This window comes from Tympanuchus pallidicinctus, unplaced genomic scaffold, assembly GCF_026119805.1.
Source record: "Tympanuchus pallidicinctus isolate F22 unplaced genomic scaffold, pur_lepc_1.0 scaffold11, whole genome shotgun sequence".
Taxonomy (NCBI): domain Eukaryota; kingdom Metazoa; phylum Chordata; class Aves; order Galliformes; family Phasianidae; genus Tympanuchus; species Tympanuchus pallidicinctus.
Window position 1 is genome coordinate 10930454 of NW_026294627.1, and position 21923 is coordinate 10952376.

The window sequence follows — 21923 nt, forward strand, 5'->3', positions numbered from 1 at the left end:
TCGTTTGAAGTCATTCTTCCTCACCGAAATATGCACAGTTGTTTTGAAAATGCATAATACAGTATTACAATACATTAAAAGGGATCCAACATTTCTCCAGTGCCTTTATACAAAATAAAGACAATCATGAAACAGATTATTTGTTCCCTACAGACACTGCAAACATATTTTTAGGTCTTGATATGCTAACATTTTCCTCCTGAAGAAGTTTTCCATTTGTTAAGCCAGAAAGCTCAGCAATTGTCAAGTTAAACAACATTGGTCAAAACAAAGATTTTACCAGTGATATGTTAGAAACAAAAGAGCTTACTTGTATTGAGAAGCAGCAGTGCTTTCATACATAGAAACTCTTCTTGGCTAACTTGGAGTCTGACAAACTCCTGTGGGAGCTGCCACATGGAGAGACACAGCGAATAGAACGACGATTCTTTCATCCTCTGTCTTACACCCAGAAAAGGCAAAAACAGAAATAAAAAAAAACAAAACAGGAAAATAAAGAAGAGGAGCAGCTTAATTACTAATTGTTTCAAGGAAGTGCCTTGTTAGCAGCATAATTAACAGTGTTGAAATTAAGAAAAACAAATGAACAATTTCTTTACTAGTTTTTTAATTGTAAGTAACAAGTTGTTATTTTCAATGTTTAATCTGTTACTTCTGGTTAGAAAAGAACTTGTAGACTATCACATATGAATGCTTATCACCAAAAATAAAGTTTTTTTATTAATTTATAATAAGCTAATATTTAGGATGAAGTGCTTTTGTTTAGAAGTTGATAACTTTTTAAGTTCTTTGAAAACAAAGCATAAAACTAGAGGCTGAAAGCTGATAAAAACTTGTTCATAGGTTTTGCAAAGATGTTTCTAATTAATGTACATCAAAATTCTTTGTTGCTTGTACAAAATTCTTCTGCTAAGTGCAACTGAATTATTTTGTAGCACTGCAGAAACAGTTGAAGTATTAAATGCAAGCATATTTTAAAAATATTTTAAGTGAAAGTAGACATTACTACAGCCTTACCTGACTCCTGCAGCAGTAAATAGGACATTTCACAAGGAAATACAAAAATTATCTAGTCTTTTGCAGTACTCTGATCTTACTTTTCTCTTTGAGATTTTGGTGTAGTGAATTTATTTTATTGCATTTATTTATTAGAAAGGCAGTTCTTAACTGATGATGAAATGATAAAAACAATATCATTATAAAGTTTGTAAACTAAACTGAGTTTGTCCTACATTCACTGGAAGATGCAGTAATGTGGAGTTATTTTACAAAGCTGTACCCTGAGGTACAAGAATTACATGCCAATAAAATTTTGCTCCCCATGAGACCAATGGAGTTTTATCACTTGTTACAATGGGAATTGTAACTCTGAGCTCAGTCTAGCATTCCAAACTAACTACAGATAGTGTTCCAAACAGAAATAGAAGATATTTTCCATTAATAAAAGACTTTTCTCAATGCACCAAGGGTTTTTGCTTATGGTATTTAAAGTGTTTTTGTTATTTTCAATGAAATGTTTTCAGTTTTGTTCTATATCCAAAGTCTTGTACCAGGTCTTCAATGACTCAAACGTGAAATTTCGATCTGCAAGAACTGGCTCGATTTATTTCCATATCCACTTTAATTCTCCCTTTCTATTCCTTTCATAGAATCCTAGAATGGTTTGGGTTGGAAGGCACCTTTAAGCTTGTACAGTTCCAATCCCCCCTGCTACAGGCAGGGACACCTCCCACTAGGCCAGGTTGCTCACAGCCCCATTCAGCCTGGCCTTTCTGATAATCCTTATTCATAAACAGCATCTTAGATAAGCAATAGCTTTCAAGGTGCATTAGATGCTGCTCATAAGCATATTTTCAGAGACCACAGGTGTAACAGTAAAGCCTTGTAATGTTTTAATACAAGTCCATGAAACCACTGTCAATCCAATACTGCTTACTCTCTGAAATTATGCTACTGAGCAAGTCACTCTCAAAGAGCATTACAGTTCATTTTCAGATAAATTCAGTACATAACAAATTGTCTTCAAAACAATCTTTGGACTGTGGTTTCATGGTTATTTCAAAACAATCTATGTGTGTGTTGCCATAGTAGATGGAATTTCCACGATCTCTTCCCACCTCTAGGTGTGCACTCCTACTCTTCTGGCATTAGTGCCTTCCAGCCCACATGGTGAGTCAGATCAGGGATCAGCTTAATTGGCAAGTTAGGTTTCAACCTAGTGTATTTTTCAAACATGTCATTTCCTTATCTATTCTACCATGCAGCCAAATAGTGTTTGATCCTGCTTAAGTAAAATTTTAGGCATGCATGACCAGGGCAGGAAGCAGGGAGGGTTGCCATTTCTGCTGGTGTTCAGCAGTTACCTTTCACTGGTCTAAAAGTTTTTTTTGTTTTTGTTTTTGTTTTTTTCCCAGTAAATAGTGGCAGCTTTGATTTAGTGTACATTACTCCTCATGTTTAGCTCTTATAATTTTTTCTGACACTGATCTGACGAGATGTTCTACAGCCAAGAGAACTGCATGCGGTCAGTCCACCTCTTTCTCAACATAAATGGTCTTGAGCTACAAACAGGAAGCTGTCTACAAGGAATTATAAGCAGGGCTCATAAATCCCAACACTCCTCTGGAAGAAAGTATTTAAAGTCTTCTTCATATGGCATGCATTGGAGCACAGGCAGGGTAAAACACCAAGGCATACCACTACTGCCTAAAGCCATTACTGTGGATTTCTGAATATAACCATGAGATATATCCCAGAGTACACGAGGGGACCCAACAGAATTTGAAGCTCTCTGAGTCTTATCCCTGCAAAGTGCTTCAATTTGTACAGCACAATTAACACACATGGGAGATGAAAGAATTTAATCCACCATCTCACAAAAACCCATCCAATCACCGATGACCAAAGAAAATCCCGTTTAGTTTCATTTAATGAATGTGAACTTCTGTGTTACACATTTGAATTCATGTAAATCTTCTGACAGCATAATTCTAATTCTTTTCTGTTAGATAATTAAAATAGTATTTGAACTTATTTTGTTTGGCCTCATCAATAAAATATTTGGGATTCCCATACAATCCTTCCCAATGTTACTGAATTTTATGTCCTCAGTGGACTTCGCCTTTAATTTTGAAACAGAACAAATAATGAATGAAAACTTGGTTTCAGTGAAATCACGTTCCATCAACACGAAGAAATTCAAAATAACATTCATATTGTGCATGAGTAGTGTCTACTTACTCATTCAGAATCAGATCTGGTGCAAAATACAACATCTGACCACTGACATGTTTGTATGATCTCCATCCCATTGCAAAAACCATTAGACTCATCCAGGAATACTGGATGAGAGTTATCTGATCATCAATGTGTAAATTCCGAAATCCTGGAAATGAAATTAAATAACACAATAAACATTCACCTATGAACACCTTTATTGCATTTAAACCCAGAGAACATCAGCTGTGTGTGTGTCTATAACTTCTGCTCTTGGATAATTTTAAGGATTGCATCTAAGTATCAGAGATGATTTAACAGCTTCCTGTTACCAAAAACTGTTCCTCATTAGCTGGTCCTGGTACCTTCCTCAAGCAAGCTCTGGCATTCATCCTATCCTCAGTGAACTGGTTCAGCTCATAAAGCCGACAGAAAATTACCCAGTAAAAAAAGTTTTGTTTTCTTCTCACTTAATGAGATTAAATACCACAAAAGCATAGAATCATAAAGTTTGGAAAAGACCTCTAGGATCATCTAGTCCAACAATCAACCTATCCCCATCCATTTGCCACATCTACCCTTTCCCTGAACACTTTTAGGGACAGTGACTCCAGCACTTCCTTGGGCAGCCTGTTCCAACATCTCATCATTCTTTCTGTGAAGAAATTTTTACTAACATCCAACCTGAACCTCCTCTGGCACAACTTACGGCCATTCTCTTTCATATTATCATTAGTTTCTTGGGAGAAGAGGCTGGCCACAGCTCATTACAACCTCCTTCCAAGCAGTTGTAGAGAGCTATACGGTATCCCCTGGGCCTCTTCTCCAGACTGAACAATCCCAGTTCAACTATGAGGTCTGACACTGTACTGCAGGACAGAAGTGTCAGTTGAGCCCAAATTAAAGCACATTTCTAGGCCTCCAAATTAATATTCTGATTTTTATAGATCCCAGGACCAGGCTTCTATTACCATACAGAGAACACAGATATATAATCACGACCTTTTCTTTTCTATTTCTTAGTTCCTCAGAAATTCAGTTGCTTATCATTCATAGAGTATTTGTGAGCTGTTTAGCTATTAGTATTGTAGTTTTTCTCTGTTTCTTTCAAAATTCTTTTCAACAAGAATAAGAATGAAGAACATGCAGAAAAGAAAAAAAATATATAAACTCAAAGTATGAATAGTAGAGTCAGAAGAGTTAGGATGGAAAGGCTGCTATAATGATCAAGAATAGAAACACTCTGGACCTCTATTGTTTGGGTTTTTTTGTTTTGTTTTGTTTTTTGTTTTTTAAATAAGTATAAACAAACTTTAATTTACAAAGGACTTCCCATTAAAATGCATTTGATTAGTGCATACATCATCTGATGAAGTGGAAACTTAATCCTTTAACAGTTTCTTAAGAATTAAGTAACATGCAGACAATAAGCAAGTGATCTTCTCTTTTGACTGCTTGGCTTATGACATATTTGCTTAACAAGAATTCACTACAACAAGAACTGCTATTACCTGGTAGCAATTTTGACCACTTGACTACACAAAGAAGTTGCCTCTCACAAAGATGATTTAGACTGGTCAGCAAGGAACTTGGTGTTTCAGGTTTTGTATTGTCATAACCAGCATAGACAACTTCAGGCTCAATGCCTCGCAAAACACTTATCACTGGGGGAACAAACTGTATTTCTTGATTTGGAGAAAAGGACAGCCTTTGCGATAGAGATTGGCTTTCATCCTGAAGGGCTGCTGGCTGCTGGAGTGCAACATCTAATGTCCTCACAACCTTAATTTTGTTAAGCTTTTTAAATTTTCGACCTGGAAAAAAAAAAAAAAAAAAAAAAAAAAATTGCAGATCTGTTAAAAAACTTGAAGCAGAAACATCAATATCTTCCAGTAGAGCTAGATTACACTTTCCATCTACAACAAATAGAATAGTCTTCTAAGTTGATTTTTTTTACTATTTATGTAATTAAGAATAATCTTGGAAAATTCTTAAGAGTTTATCTCTCAAAAACCTCCTCTCTGCACTGTGAGATGAATGGAACCCACCCACTAAAATTATTGCATGAATTCTAGGTTACTGTAACCTCATAAAGTTTTCTCTGGTTCACTTCCCACTGTTCCATCCGACAGCCCAGCCAGCTGGCTCTACAGTTTGGTTGCTATTCAGTGTTAATTAAGGACACTGTTTGTTTTTGTTTTTGTTTTTTCTCACTAATATTCAGAAACAGAAATGCAAGTAAGTAATTATCACACAGAAAATTTCCTTTGCTTCAATTCCAGGAAGGCATTTCAGTCTAGTAATCTTTCATGTAATATTTTCCTGCTGTTCGCAAGAATGAAAACAGAATCCAGGAATGACTGAAAGGTCAACATATACTGTAAAACCTTGCTAACCCTCTGAAAACTCTTCACTTTCTAGAGTGAAGTGGTTTGTAAAAAAAAAAAATAATCAGAAAAACAGAGCAAAACAAAACTTGAGATGCTTTCCCAAAATAAAGACAAAGAGACTACACCTGTCACGGCTTTGTAAAGATACAGAGCTCTAGGTAGCAACTCTTCCAAATTGTTTCAGGGCTGGAGGTACACCACATGGACACCAAAAACCAAACCTTCAAGGACTCGAAAACAGCAACACTCAGTAACAGTTTCAAGGAAAAGTCATATTTACGGCTACATGGAATGTGTTTGCTTTAAACAGATCATCAAAGGTAAAACTTGCTGTTAGGTCATTAAACTCCTCAGTGCTGTTAAACAAGTTTTCCTTAGTAAAAAATGTATATCATAATAAAGAAGCTGGTACTTATATTGATATAGATGGCAGTAGAACAATGAGAGAGATGCAGGGTGATAGCAAACATATACTAAGTCATTCTCTCAAGAAAATTAAGAGGCTCACAAGTTTCAATCTTAAAGAAAACAATAAGGAAGGAGAATGCTCTTTTCAAAAATATATATATCAAACAAACCAGAAGTCGATATTTTTACTTGTTGTACTGTAAAAAGCAGAAAAGACATGCAGCAAATTTCAGTGGTGGAAAAGAAAATCTCTGCCTATCATATCACTGAATCATTGAGAAATTGTATTGTAAAAAGGTAAAACACAAATAACACTAAAAGTAAATGAGAAGAGTAGTAGAAGTGTAGCGCTGTGTATGCATTTGGCTGACATAATGCATATCACATTATCTTTTGAAAAAAGCAGTATTTTTATTTATAAGTGAAATATTTGACAGGGGAAATAACACACACTAAATAAATGTGACAGAAAAATCTCTGTTACTGCCCTCTTTTTGTTTTAGCTGATAGTACTGCTGCACTGTCAGAATGCAACCTATGCACCAAAGAGACTCCAGGACACTGGAGTAAGGGAGCACACCTTAATTTCAGCATGTGCTATGAATCCTTTCTCAGCAGGGCATTGGAGGCACCTAGAGACACAAGCAGTGTGTCTCATCCATCGCCTTCCTCCTTGGCAACTTTCTGTCTCCCAACTACATGCAAAAATGGAAGGTTTCAATAAAAATGGATTTATGCAGGAACAAACCCATTCCCTTTTCTTTATGTGCTCCTACATAATAGAAGATAACAAAATTTATCAAAATCCTGTATCTCCATTTTGGAATATCTAAGATGGATACTCCAGAGACTTGCACTGACCTTTTTAAAACATTCATTAGTACATTAATGTCATAGTGTAACATCAAAGAAGATTAATACATCAAACATGGAAAGATTCCTTCTGTTCTTTCTAAATACTTAATACAGAAAAAATTCCATGTCTTTAGTAACTCTTGATGTATACTGGCATAGCTGAAGGAAGAATCAATCCTCTTGTTTTTGAACCAGACAGGAATGAGTAGATGATGGCAACTAAAAAGCTCAAATTTGCTTTAAAAAGTAGAAGTTTTTTTATTTTCCTATCACAAATATGAATACTTACACATTTTACAAACAGAAAAGAAAGGTGTACACAAAAGTGCAAAGCTTCCATTTTAATTAGAACACTATTTAAAAGCCAAAGAGAATATGCTAAACAAAATTTCAAGAAACAGAACCATGGAATCATGGAATCGTTTGGGTTGGAAGGGACCTTTAAGGTCATCCAGTGCCAATGTTCCTTAAAGCCCCACCCAGCCTTGTCCTATTGCTACATGCCCTTAATAGAAGTCCCTCCCCAGCTTTCCTGTAGGCCCCTTTTTCCTAAGGTCCCTGTGGAGCCTTCTCTTCTCCAGGCTGAAGAGCCCCAACTCTCCAGGTGCTCCAGCCCTCTGATATCATTGTGGCCCTCCTCTGGACCTGCTCCAACAGCCCCATGTCCTTCTTGTGTTGAAGGCTCCAGAACTGGGCACAATACTCCAGGTGAGGTCTCACAAGAGCTGAGTGGAGGGGCAGAGACACCTCCCTCGCCCTCCTGGTCACATTTCACATGTTATTAACTGTATAAATGTGAAGGATGGGCTCTTCAACAGCAGTCATTATCCAATGAAGTCACAGTTTGTACTCCTACTAACTTAACTGTGAGGTCAATTAGCTCTGTATCAAGTTCTGCGCCAATCTTATGCTTATTTTATCACTTGTAATAAGGATACAAATATTCCTGATCAGTGAGTCCTTAGTAAATAACCCAACACCAACTTACAAATTATCTTACATCTGGGCAAAATAAAACAAAACAAAAGAAAACAAAAGCACCAAAAGAGAAAACAAAACACAGAATAATAGACACTTGGACCAATTTCTACCATAGAAAATACTTATATAGTCCTAAACATGCTGGGAATTTCCCATTAACTATTGTTTAGGCATGAAGGAAAGCAGAGAGGGAACAATGCATTTGGTAGATCATAAATAATGATTTCAAATGAAATAATGATTTCAGATATTTTTACAGTTCAGAGAACAAGTAAAAAAAGAAACAGACAGAGCACTTACCATGTGGAAATGTGAGTAGTTAATAAGTACCCATGTTTCCAAGTGATTAAATGGATCAGAATTAATGCTGCACTGTTTTGCAGACTTATGTATGCGTTTATGTCTAATTATGCTGCTTAAGAGCTAGCAGTACACCAAATCCACTTGTTACCTATAGGTAAGTCACAGTAAACTTTCCTATCTATTGCAAGGAAACCATCACAGATTTTCACTCTTAAGGACATAGGGAGAACAACAAAGATTTGAAAGTAGTATTGTTTTTTCAATTGTAGCTTACAAAAACATTGAAATAATTTCCTGCTTTAACTTAAGCAAATGTCTCTACTATGCCCTATAATGTGTAAAGACTACTAATCCAACCTGGCAACTATTTGTGTTAATGTAAGACCATTCTGTGCACATTTATACAGAACATCTGTTCTTTCTGTCATTTTCACTAATTTGTTTTAAATTGGATGGCCAGCCACTCAAGCAGCTTCCTGGTACTCACAGTTCCCTGATTTACTACGAAGAGCAAGTGATATAGTATTTGAGTAGTATGTGTACTCAGAAGACAAAGTAATAAAAACAATAAAACCTACATCATCTTAGCATCAAATATACTGTGATTTTCTCCATTACACATACCATAATTCTGTTTCTTAATATTCTTCTAACTAGGTACACAGAATAAAACAGCCAATCCATCATTATTAATAGTGGAAATTTTGTACTAAAATGGATTGATTTCTAGCGAAAGTCAAACACCTCACTGTCCTTCCTCACACCCTGCAATCACTCTAATCAGGTGAAAAATGTCAATGACTTATTACTCTTGACAGAACACTGTGGCTCTCACTTTAAGGTCACTCTGCTCTTACGTTTTGTGTAGCAGAACAAACTGTGTACACCCTAGGAGGGTGTATACAAAATAGAGGAACAAAGCGAAAAAGCAGAAGTCATACATCTTGATTTTAATAAGCCCGCTGACACTACCACTTCCATTACCTGGAAAATTAATTAAGATTTGTCTGCATCCAATCATTGCAATGAGCACTGAAAGCTGACTGAAACAATGAATAGTGTGATGATTTAGCAGTGGAGCAGAACAAGGAATCAATGATAGTCAGCCTGGGAAAATCGCAAATCCACTGATAGGAAAAAAAGTTGAGTGTTCGTTTACTCCAGGATCTGACAAAGCCTTCTGCTATCCTATTAGGTAGAAGACTAGAAAGGAGATAGATTAACACGTGCAGTTCTGAAACAATAGAACTTAAATTAACATTCCCACAGAGAAGAGAAATTAGGGCATTATGAAATACATGCTTTCATTAATATTTTCTTTGTATACATCAAGAAATTACAGTTGCTAAAGCTATTTCTTGCTACTAGGTAATGCGCTGACTAGAATTTCTTTTGAAAACAGTGCAGACCCATTTAACTGCTGTGAGGTAGGGGCAGAAAATGGAGCTGCTGTCAATGTAATACACTTTTCATCTATCTATATGGTTGCCATTCAGTAACATTCAGTAGAAGACAAGAGCATTCCCAACAGTAAAATTAATTTCACATATTTGGAATCTATACTTAACATTCTGTAAAATCTTATAGTCTTCTTCACCTTTAAAATTAAATTAAAATTAAATACTATAGAATATTAAATTAAATTTTATTATTAAATTAAAATATTAAAATATTAAATATTAAATTAAAGTATTAAATATTATATAAAAATATTAAAAGTAATATTAAATACTATAGAAGGTCCTTGCTCAGTTACTGAAGGCTAGAATTAAGAAATCACATATAAGCAAAAGAAAATAAATGTATCTATGGAAGTTCTGTCTGAAGCACTGAAATCACAAAATGTGCAACATTCTTACAGGCTGTAAACACAGGAAAAGATCTGAAGTATTGAACAATTCCAAAAAATAGTTCACGAGGTATCCAAGTATACAATTTTCCCTATGGACTGCGAATTTGCCTGTGGACACTTACTCCCTGAGGATAATTATCCAAATAAGCAGAGTCATGCTGTGATGAACACTGAAAGATGTGTGCAGCAAATGAAGTGCAAAAAATGGTAAAGAGCAAAACTAAGATATATGAGAGTAGTAAGACCAATAGTAATATAGAGGGCATTTTTTTAATTTGGATTTTAAATCCTCATTTGCAATATAAGATCTATGCAGTTTTCATCTTTTTTTTTTTTTTTCTAAATTTGTCTTTTCTGTCCTCTTTAGCATTAATTGCTCCACTTCAATCTGTGTAATTATCTTCCTACTCTCCCCAGACCTATTCACCAAGAGCACATGACACACCACACTCAATCTGAACCAGCTGAGAAAAAAAATAGAGATGCCACAGTCATGGCTCCACTTGATATTTTCTTTATTCCATTGCATCACTGTTCCCTTCTTCCCGCTTGCTACCACATCACTGGAGCAGGCAGGAATATGTAGGCAGAGATCACGTGCTCCTCCAAGAACTGGACTGGAACAGCCTCCACAATCAATGAAAGACAGCACTGGTTAGGTATGTTTAGAAAAGGACTAAACATCAGCACAAACTGGTTAGAAAGAGCTGCCTAGCACCAACTAAAAAGAAACTATTTACACCTTCCTAGTAATAGATTGGAAAAAACAGTCATTCAGAGAGAAGAAGGAAGTTTATATTCTCCCAATACATGATGGAGTGCCTTTACTATCAGATTGTGTTTTCAAATATGAGGATATAAAATCCTCATACAAGAACACATTAATGAAGACATACTATTTCACAGTATTACTAGCAAAATAGTCCATCTTTCTTACACTTTAGGAACCTACAAACAGAGCAAAATGTATGTTTGTTGCATCCTGGGATGGTTGGGTATTAGAAAAATATTCCTCACCAGAGGATGGTGGGCATACAACAGGCTGCCCAAGGCAGCCTCAAACACAGCCTCAAACTGCCAGAGCTCGAAAAACATTTGGACGTTCTTGTTTAAGATGGTCCTGTATGAAGAAGCCAGGAGTTGGACTTGGTGATCCTTACGGGTTCCTTCTAATTCAGGATTTTATGATTCCTCCCCCAGATCTAAAATAACACCATTCCCTAAGAAGGATCCAAAGGATATGTGTAGTTATGAGTAGAAAGGATTCAGATGTAGTAAGACTGCAGGGGTGGCTATGTGAGCACAGGGACCCCCACTGGGCAGAGCTGAGCTGTGAGGAATGCCGGCTGTGCCTCTGGGAGAGTGGACTGAAGGGACAGAAAGCTGGGAGAGAGGGGTGAGAGGTGGGAGAGAAGCAGCCCTGCACCCCCAAGGTCAGTGCAGGAGGAGGGCAGGATGTGCTCCAGGCACAAAGCAGCAGTTCCCTGCAGCCCAGGAGAGGCCCATGAAGGAGAGGCTTGTCCCCCTGCAGCCCACAGGCAGAGAACAGAGCACATTTCCACGTGCAGCAGTGGATGATGGCTGAAGGAGGCACAGCTCACAGATACCCCTGCAGGAGCAGCCCAGGTGGGAGGTGCAGCCCATGGAGAGGAGCCTACGGTGGGGCAGGAGGGCAGGGGGAGCTGCTGCCATGGGGCTGTGCTGGAACAATGCCTGTGGGTGGGACCTATGGGAAGGAGCTGTGTTGGAGCAGTGCTAGGAGAGCTGCAGTGTTTGGGAAAGCCAAACAGAATTGTTTTGAGAGGAAGCCATGTGGAAAGGGGCAGAGAATGAACATGGAGGAGTGGCAGAGATGAAGAGTTATGAGCAGATTGCAGCCCCCATTCCCCATTCCTCTGCACTGGTCAGAAGGAAGAAATAGGAGAGGGTGGGAAGGTGTTCGTAGTTTGCTTTTAATTCTCACTGCCCTGGGCAGTTAGCCACAGGCAAAAAATGAAATTAATCTCCCTGAGCTGAGTCTGTTTTGTCCATGACAGTCACTGGTGAGCAATCTCCCTGTCCTTATCTCAACCCAAGAGCTTTTTTTCCCCATCAAATTTTCTTCACCAGCCCTTCTGAGAAAGGGCAATGAGAGGAGTGGCATTGAGGTGCTGAGCTACTGTTTAGTTGATGTCCATCACATGTTCTCATTCTGTCCTCCTTCCCCAGTCTAATGTCACCAATATGCTTGGCAGTACTGTTTTTTTCACCAAGAGGAGGCCAAACAATGTGCAGCAAGGGGGGGGAAGGCTAATGACCATGATTATTCTCTGTATCTCCAATGCTGTGAGATGAGAGGGACACAGTTTGGAGAACAGGACTCAAAGAAGCTCAGGGGCATGTCACAGAACAGAGCCCAGCCTGCAGCACTGCCTCTCCCTCCTCACTTCACATGAACTGCTCCCTGCAGCTGCAGCACTCTCTTAAGAAGGCTGAAGCCCAGAGAGGCAGTAACAGCTGGCCTATGATGGGGAATACTGATTTACTTCACTGATAAAAGCATAAAATGTAAGAATGACACAATGGCCATGTGTGCAAAGTGCTGGAGCAGCCAAAGAATATTACAGAAGCTGAAAGCATACAGCTGTGCAATCAAACTGTCAGCCTGAAAATACATACTCATTTTAATTTATGAATGGACACACACACAACAAAATAATGAAATTACCAACTGTATATAATGCCATTTCTTCTTTCAGTGGGAAAAACAATACAGAAATGTAGAAAGAGAAACATTTAATTCGCTAAAACACACTAGAAAAATACTTTTTTTTGCCTTTTTTTTTTTTTTTTTTCTCTCCACAAATTCCATTTGAAAATATATTACTCCTTGCCATACATCTTCAGCCATACATTTCTTCAAGCCCTACGCTGGTGCAAAACATCACACAGCTTAAGTTCTCATGTAAAATACAAAAAAAAAACAAAAAAAAAAAAAAAAACATATTATTCCTGCATATTAGCATAGCAAAACTTGTCAAGTAACTACCCTGTGCTCCTGAAGACAGAGGACTCAACACAGATTAATGTTATGTTAAAAAACAAATCTGTGACAGCAAGACATAATATGAAGACAGGAATTCCCAGTACCTACTATGCACAAATCTATTGCGTTGCTACAATCACTGCTTAAGCCCCTCCAGTGGAAAAGAAGGATAAAAAAACTGTTGAATTCTATACAAAGCAATGATGAGCTCAGCAGAAAAGCAGAGAGAGTACTGATCTCTGATCACAGAATCACAGAATTGTAGGGGTTGGAAGGGACCTCCAGAGATCATCAAGTCCAACCCCCTGCCAATGCAGGTTCCCTACACCAGATTTTGTGTTGATTTCTGTTTGCTTTTTTTATCAAATGATTCAGGACTATTAATAAATAAACACAAAAAATACAATTCCTCCTGTTTCAAGAAAATGAATGTAAGTATACATCATCAGTTCATACAGAAAGTTATTTTTGCTCCAGCATTTCCAGACTTTCATTAAAGAAAAATTACAAGGAAAGAATTAAAATTATTTTGAACATCAGGTAATCCTTCCAAGAATACCATTTTGATGTGGTTCCTTCCTTTACAGCATCAAATCGAGATTAAACTCAAGAGAGTGAAGTTTCTTGACTGCCTATTTCTCCAAGTGAGATGTGGAAAGCAGCTCACCTCCCAGGACCATTCCAGCTTGGCAGCACTTCCTCAAGCGACACGCTGGACAATTCTTCCTACGAATTTTATCAACTATGCAGTCATTTCTTCCAGCACATAAATAGTTGTGCTGCCCTGTAAGAGAAAAACAAGATTAATACAATGTTTTTTGCATGACAAAATTATTTCTCTGTAAAAACGTTCCAAAATAAAAGAAAGAAAAAGTGACCTGACCCATCAAAGGACCCATTCATTTCACATTAGCTTTTAAATAATCACCTGAAACTATCTAAATATAATAATTCCTTTGGTTTAAGACTGGCATTCCCATCTACATAAATCCAACATAATTAGCAGACAGTACAAACCACTTAAAATAGGAAACTATCAATATTTCTCATGCAAATCAATAAAGATGACAGATTTGTTTCTGTCGGACTTTTGTTTGTTTGTTTTACATTATTCTTCCTTACAGTAAAGTACTTACATTGTCTGGGATTTATAGGAAATTTCCTACAGATTGAATGAAGAATTTGAGCATTACACAATACTATAAAAAAGCAGAGTTAACTGTCTCTGCTGGAGAATCTCGTCTGCACGAGACCTGCTGACAAACCAGTTGAACAGAGCCAATAAGATCAAAGAGAAGGCTGTAAATTTTTGGTTTAGTTTAGCTTTCAGGAAAGGCATCTCTTTTATTGTGCAGTTCTGAGACACTTAGTTAGGAAGACGCTGTCATTTTTATGTCAAAATGGAATGTTTTAAAATAAACTGTCTTCTAGCAGAGCAGCCATTTTATTAGCAAACCATGAAATCCAGCTGATACACTAACATATTTTTCTCACAACAAGCTTCCAATACTTTCAAATTTCTCTTGTAGAGAATTTAAAAAATATATTTTTATGCTTTTGTATAACACTGATGACCTCTGTGATTCAATTTCGTTTCTCATGAGTAAACAAAGCTGTAATAAGAAATCAAACCAATCCGCTCATTAAGAATTTATCCTGTAAGGCTTAACTTTAAGATTCTTCCTGTTTTTGCACATCACCTTCCATTCATTTCCATATTTTCTGTTTCTAACACTGAAGCATAAAAAAATATTTTCCTTTCAAGAGTAATAAAATAAATCAAAAAGATACAGATAAACTACAGGATGTACCAACATCAGGGATGCTTCTCTGTGGCATACTGTAGAGTGGACTTCCAAATACAAAAGAGTACAACTTTTAGATTTAGAGTCAATTTTTAGATAGAAAGAGTACAATTTTTAGATTTTTTAGAAACAGCACAACTTTTAGATTTGTACTTATTTGTAGATGGGTACTATTCTGAGTCAGCCATCTGATGTCCCCAGCAAACAAATCTGAGGTGATTATTCTGCTCAGCTGCTGTTACTGCTTTCGTTATTACCATATTCCACCCTTTATCTGCACACAGTAAAGTAAGAAACTGTTCACCAATAAGTTTTCTAAATGGGAGAGAGACAAAAAGAAAATGAATTCCTCAGACGAAAAAATCAGGAGATGAACACAACTCTGTCCTAACAAGAAGACAAGACGTGGTGCTAAACCATGTGAAACAGAATGAGATGGCTTCTGTGGCAACATCTTTACAACAATTAATTTCCTTCTTACCTTGCTTGACTTTTAACAACCACTAGAATGGGCTTAATGAAAGAAGCCTTATTGCTTGAAATCCATTTTTGTAACAGTTTCTTTTGCTTTAGAAAACAACAGGTAAATAGAAGCAATTGTCTCACACACTGCCTGGCATTTTAAATGTATTTATTAATGCTTTAAATCACAAGGTGTTCTCATTTAATTTCTCCCATTACTTCTAATCCTGGATTCCTTCTTACAGGAAACACTACCAAAATCAACCAAATGAATACACATCTGTCTTGCTTTTGACAGCAGACCATGAACAAAACACTTATTTTGAACACATTTTCCTTGAGATTTATTCACAGCCTTTCCCTCATCTTACTTCACCTTCATTAGCTACAAAACCACTCAGTCTTCTGAAAAGCAACAACAGCTTTAAGCCTCTGTTACTTAACATAAAATCTATGGAGCGTGAGATTATCTTTGCATTATTGCGTTCTGATGCTTTAATGAACAGTTAATTTCCAAAGGAATGCTTAAATATAAGGTTTAAGTTACGTCTGTGAGTGTTTTGTAGTTTTGTTTGGCTTCTCTTCTGGGCATACTTGTTTGGGAATTTTTTGAATTTATGCACAGTCTGAGTCCATGTAGCCCACATCCAAGACCAAAAATAGATTATGTCCTTCCAGTGAATGCCTATGAGCGGCTCACGATGACACAGGCATGCAAGTTTTACTTTTCTTCTCACACTGACACAAAAATGCTGATCTACCAAAGCTACTGTAATATCATGAAACATTACTCTGCAAACACTCAAAGTGTTCACACGTTCTAAAATGATATCTGTATGTAGAAATGCTCTTGCTACCAGCACATGCTATGCACCCTCAGCGCCCCAAGGGTGTGCTCTCACTGCCAAAAGAGGCTAAAAAGCTCAGGTGGAAGCAGCAATGGCAACAGAAGTTAATAGCATGATTTACACTCATGCACATTTAAATTTAATATTGCTAAAGAGTGCAAGATATTGAAAAACCTAAAATTCACTGTTACGCACATTTAAGGTTCACTACAGCCCTTATAAACCTCATCATAATGTAGGGTTTATCAACAGATCCAACTTCCTCTTCAGCTGAAAATGCAGGAGCTACTTTAACACTACATAACAACTCATCAACTGCTTATTATACATCCAGAACAGAACAAATGCTTTCAATTCTGCAGAACAAACTGCAAATGAATTATAATTATGAAAACTGCTCGAGTGTTTCTATGTTCTAGTGAACATAACACTCCACATTTGAGTTTAAGATTAGAAAGGATTAAAGAGTCCCTCTGTCCAGTGCATACTGTGAAATAAGAATTTGCTTAGATGTTCAAAAAGTAAGTACTATTTCATTCCCATTTAATACCTTGTATTTGCAATCTACTAGAGACCAGTGACACAGTCCTTCTTATATGTTTACCTGTTTTATTTCTCCCATTAAGAAGAAACCAGCATTAAAAAAAGAACAAAGGAAAAAGCCAACACCCTGCCCACTAAACCCCCTTGTGAGATTACAGAGATAAAATCATGAGTTTTAACACTTGTCAACCACTTCCTCATTTGCAGGCTATAAAGAAGCCACAACCGCATCCTGAGTTTGAATTATATTTCACATGATTTTCCATTCTGCTCACTGTTATCCAACCTCTCCCCCAGTGGCTCCCATCTTTATGTGTATTCCACTGATTCTGATTTGGAACACATATAATGTTCACCTAGTATTTTGTATAGTTTAAGCTGTTAGGGCTTTTTTAGTTATCTCAGTCATCTGGTTGGATTTCACAGATAGAAAAATCTGAATAAACAATCACATCCGAAACTGTGTCTGTTTTTCTACTGCTGTCCAGAGCTGGGTTCTGAGAAACTACTACTTGCTCAATATTACTATTTAAGTACAGACAACCATCTGAAGGACTGATTGTGTAGGAAAGGGAAAACACAAAGATATTTGATTAAATTCCAAATTATGTCCATGTATTAATTGATTCACTTTAATATATGGGTATTGCAGTGATATTAAACACACGTACTGATAAAGTATCCAAAGATCCCAGTAAAGACAAAATTCCTGCTCAACTGGCAGCTTGTCACTCAGTATCTTTCATGCCATTTTAACTGGGAAAGAAAAACACAAATACCAAGACAGCAGGGTAATCACTAGAGCCCAGGTTAGAAAGTAAAGATTTAAATTTGTATCTCATACTAAAATATGAACCTAAAAGCCTTCTGGCAACCACCTTTTCCTAGGAAGTTTTTTCCCAGTGTAGTTTCCAAAACGTGTTTATTTTTCACCTGTCCTTAAAAATGCACATTATAGTTTTCTCTCAACCTCTCAAAGCTTCAGCTTGTAACTTAGGTGTGAAGAAAACACGGAGATTTCACCTGTTACTTATGTACTCCAGACTGTCATAGGATAGCACTCTTCTTAACCCCCATCTGTGTTCACTTATGTGAGTAAATGTGGAAGTCCTAATGGAAACAGGGAACTCCAACTGTAAATCTGCACTAATAACACAGAGAAATTCTGTGTTGTGTACATGTACAGTGTCTTTAAAAACTACACGATTCACTTAGCTGACTGACATACCTTAAGTCACTTAAAGTCATTTGAGTGCACTATTGGAGTTGCTGAAATTTTGCAGATATGCAAAATATGGAAAATGTATCTGCACAGGGAGAACCACACGCAGGCAGCCAGCTATTTGTGTGAGTACATCTGTGCTGAGCTGCTGCCAGTCTGCACAGAAGCAACACCCTTGTTTGAGAACTCTCATTTCCTACTGCCCACAAACAAAAGCATTTTCTCAAATCTTCTCTCCCACAGCTGATTCTGTCTCCCTGTACCACTCTTACCATGCAACACTGTCTCACAGAATCAGCCCATACCATCATTGAACAACCACTATTCACAACACACATGACAGTGTTTCAGAAATCTTTTGATTAAATATTAAAACAGATTAAATATATAAAATATCTAATATCTAAAAACAGTAAATAGATACCATATCTCTTCGTGAATGATTTTATTGAGAAACACTTTCCAGCATTAACTTCTACCTTCCTGAAAGCCAGGTTCTGCTCAATAATTTTCTCTCAATATGCTCTTTAACTCTTAAAATATTTTTCATATCATAAGAACTATTAAAAAAAAAAAACAAAAAACAAAAAACAATTAAGATAGTAGATTTAAAATACAAAGGACTTAGTTGTTCACTAACCCACCTTCAGTGGTTCCCGTGGTTTCAAAACAAAATGGAAAACAGTTACACAAATGTGTACTGAACACCATGGCCCAGATGAAGTTTTTGAGCATACTTTTGACTCCTGAAAGTGAAGCTAATATAACAGATAAGGATTACTGTGGATTTGGACTGACTCTATCGGTGTTTCCCATAACCAGGCAAAAAGTGCAGCTTGTTCCTCTTCAGAAATAGGAAATGCAACTTGTCTGACCTTTGATCTTATCTGAAACCACCACTTTTACACTGTTCCTATCTGCAAAACAGCAAATGTGTGCTGAGCTTGCCTTTCACTGTGTGTGTTCATAGCATGCATCTCACAGAACCAAGAATCTGTACTACAGTTAGTCATATTGAGAATTGTCCCTCATGTGTCCCTGTACACCACTGCAATCTTCAAGATTTCAGACACCTCAAATAATACTTATTTATTATTTAATACCGACTCCTCCACTGCACTAACATTTTCTCTACAAGATGAGACCAAACTGAGACTTAGTCTCTAACTACTTAAGAACAAACCACATCTCTCACTGACCTTACCAAATATCATCTACAAAAAGCTTAGTGCTTAGCTGGGGGACTTCCATTAAATTCCCCTCTTTGACCACTAGAATCAAAATTAACTTTTCCCAAATCTTAAGCAGGTGTCCGGTCTAGAGCTCTACAAAGCACTTTTATTTGCAGACAGGAAGAAATGAGAGTTTGCAAACAAGCGTACAGCTTCTGTGTAGGCTGGCTGCAGTTCAGCACAGATGCACTCACACAAATAATCAGCTACTCTATAAGGACTATAAAGTAATATTAAAGCCTTGCTATTGAAGCGTATCTGCCTCACAGCAAAGGACTTAGGATTCCGTGGATCAAAGAGGACAAAGAGTGGATAGATGAGTAACATGGGAGTATATTCCATTCTGGAAACTTTTCTTCTCCTTGCATCGATATAGTAAAAGATGTAAATAGTGAACAGTGACTGCAGTCCAAATAATCCAACAGCCTTGAGGTCAGTGTTGCAAGGACAGAAAAGTGTGTTTGACTCCCTCAAGGGACCAAAGATGACAGACACAGTTTTACACCTTGTGCAACTGCCTTACCACTTCTATGCACTCAGTGATGGGGTTTGTGAGCATAGCAGGTACCAGCAGTTCCTTTGTGAGTTAGTCCTTCACTGCTCTGCCTTCACTTCATGTGATGAAAAAACAGGCTGAATTAAAATATTTTGTTTCAAAAAGAAAGCAAAATCATAAAATGTTCACTCCTAAGTTAAACCTGATGTATCTTACATTATACCTTATTTGCTGAGCAGATTGACAGATCAACAAACTTCGCATATACGCCCAGTCTGTTGTCTGATGTTTAAACATCTGTCAAATTTTATTTGCTAAGTGAATAAAACGTGCTTCTTTAAAAGGGAAGCTGCATTTTCAAAACTATCCTTGCTTTTCTTCTCTTGAACAAAACACTTCCAGTATCTGTACCATCTTTGACTGACCCCTTTCTTATGCTTTATTCTGATCTGAAAATTGTCCTGCCTTCTGCTGTGAACACTGCAATGCCACTGTCTTCTTCCTTCCAAAGCTACTTCTCTAGACAGCAACACATTGTTTTTATCTCCAAAACAGAACAATTAAGCATAATTACCCCATTTTCATTCACTTCTAGATAGTTGGAAGTTATAACCCTTTTAAAAATCTTTTTGATTTCCCCATCTATTCCACCATCAGCAACTGGACCAAAAAAAAAGAAAAAGAAAAATGTCCATTATATTAACCATTACAAACTGCAAAATCAGGATTACTCTTTCACATTGATTTTATCTGCTTTTTTTTCAGGTAACATCCTGAAAGACATAAAGACTTTCTGCCTAACTACAAAAACTGATAGCTGTAAGAATTCTGCATAGCCAATATCTTTCAGAAAATCATGCTGGCTTCCACAAGTCAGCATCTCCAGTTTGTTTTATGGCAATATTCCATGATCACCATTTTTGAGTGAAGTATATTACTGGTAGAAATATGTAAAATGATAAAATTAACAGCTTATAGTCAGTGAGGAGCATATTTCTTATAAAACACAGATCATGGGATTTGAACATACAATCTACTTTAAAAGCACTCCAACTGTTTCAAACATATGCATCATCACAGTACCGTTTTTACTTCTGATCCCAGACTGCTGTTGTCTTCTACCAACGTAAGAAGCATATGAGAGCTGCTCCAAATGTAATGCCTTCTTTTTAATGGTATTGGCCCACAACATCAGAGGCAGATGTCAGTGTATGGAAGTAGATGTTGAACCTTCCTGCCATATTCCATTACATTTTGTAGATGTGTGATAGATGGCAGCAGAGGGGTGGCGTGACAAAATAGTGTCTGACACAGAAGTGCATGTGAAGAAAAGGTGTGGAACTGAATTCTGCCATATGGAAAAAATGGCATCCATTCACATTGTTTATGGAGACCAAACAGTGAATGTGAGCACAGTGAGGTGCTGGGTGGGGTGTTTCAGCAGTGGTCACAGCTCCACTGGCGCAGACTTTTACAAGCACAGAATTCAGAATGTAGGCTTTTGTTAATAGCTAGCTTTTGTGCATAGCTAGTGCTTGTGACTATGTTGAAAAATAGCATTTTGTAGTTAAATTTTTTTTCTAACAAGTAGTATTATCGTGGTCTTTGTACCTGTTGTAGTTTCCATGTAAATAAATAGGAGGCATTAGTTTCAGAACAACCTACATATCTGCATTTCAGTCACCCTAACGTCTATATCAGTGACAATATTACAGCATATTGCCTTGATGACGTCTTCAATATATATCTTCCTCTTATTCTTTGACTTGTCCTACATTTGAACCTGTGGGATAAGGGTCACTCGTAAGAGTAATAAAGGGTCACTCACAAGAGTAACAAAGGCAGAAAAACAGAAATATTAGTAGAAAAAAGATGTATTTAAATAAATAAATAAATAAATAAACAAGCAGATACTGCTGCCCCCTAATCAAAATATCCAAAGAACAACAAACTGCTTGAAAATCTTGAAGAAGGGCTTCATTTAGCTGACTAGATTCTCAAGTGTGGACACTCAGCAGAATAGGTAACATACACTCCATTCTTGGGCATTAGAGGAAAAGCAGGTACTTTAGAATTTATTTTAACCTTGAGTAGGTGTCTAAATTTGGGTTTCTTAATAGTGTCCCTTCAAAGGATGCCCACAGTGATTAACTCAAATACATACATCCACACTGTAAATGCCTTCAGCCTGGTACAGCAATTCTCACATAAAATATTGCCTCTGCAGATAATGGCAGATTATGTAACTATATGAGAAGAATAGAGTAATGTTCTCCTGTCTCAGT

At 37.0% G+C, this 21923-nt stretch overlaps 1 protein-coding gene across 1 annotated transcript in view; it reads right to left on the reverse strand.

Moving 5' to 3' along the window:
- The window catches only part of PGR (progesterone receptor), a 37345-nt gene that overhangs the window by 8141 nt on the left and 7281 nt on the right, over positions 1-21923 (reverse strand). The window contains exons 3-6 of the mRNA XM_052670913.1: positions 13698-13814; positions 4728-5030; positions 3241-3385; positions 311-441 (exon numbers count right to left, since the gene is read on the reverse strand). Of these exons, the coding sequence (XP_052526873.1) occupies positions 311-441; positions 3241-3385; positions 4728-5030; positions 13698-13814 (696 nt within the window). The remainder of the gene's footprint in view (positions 1-310; positions 442-3240; positions 3386-4727; positions 5031-13697; positions 13815-21923) is intronic.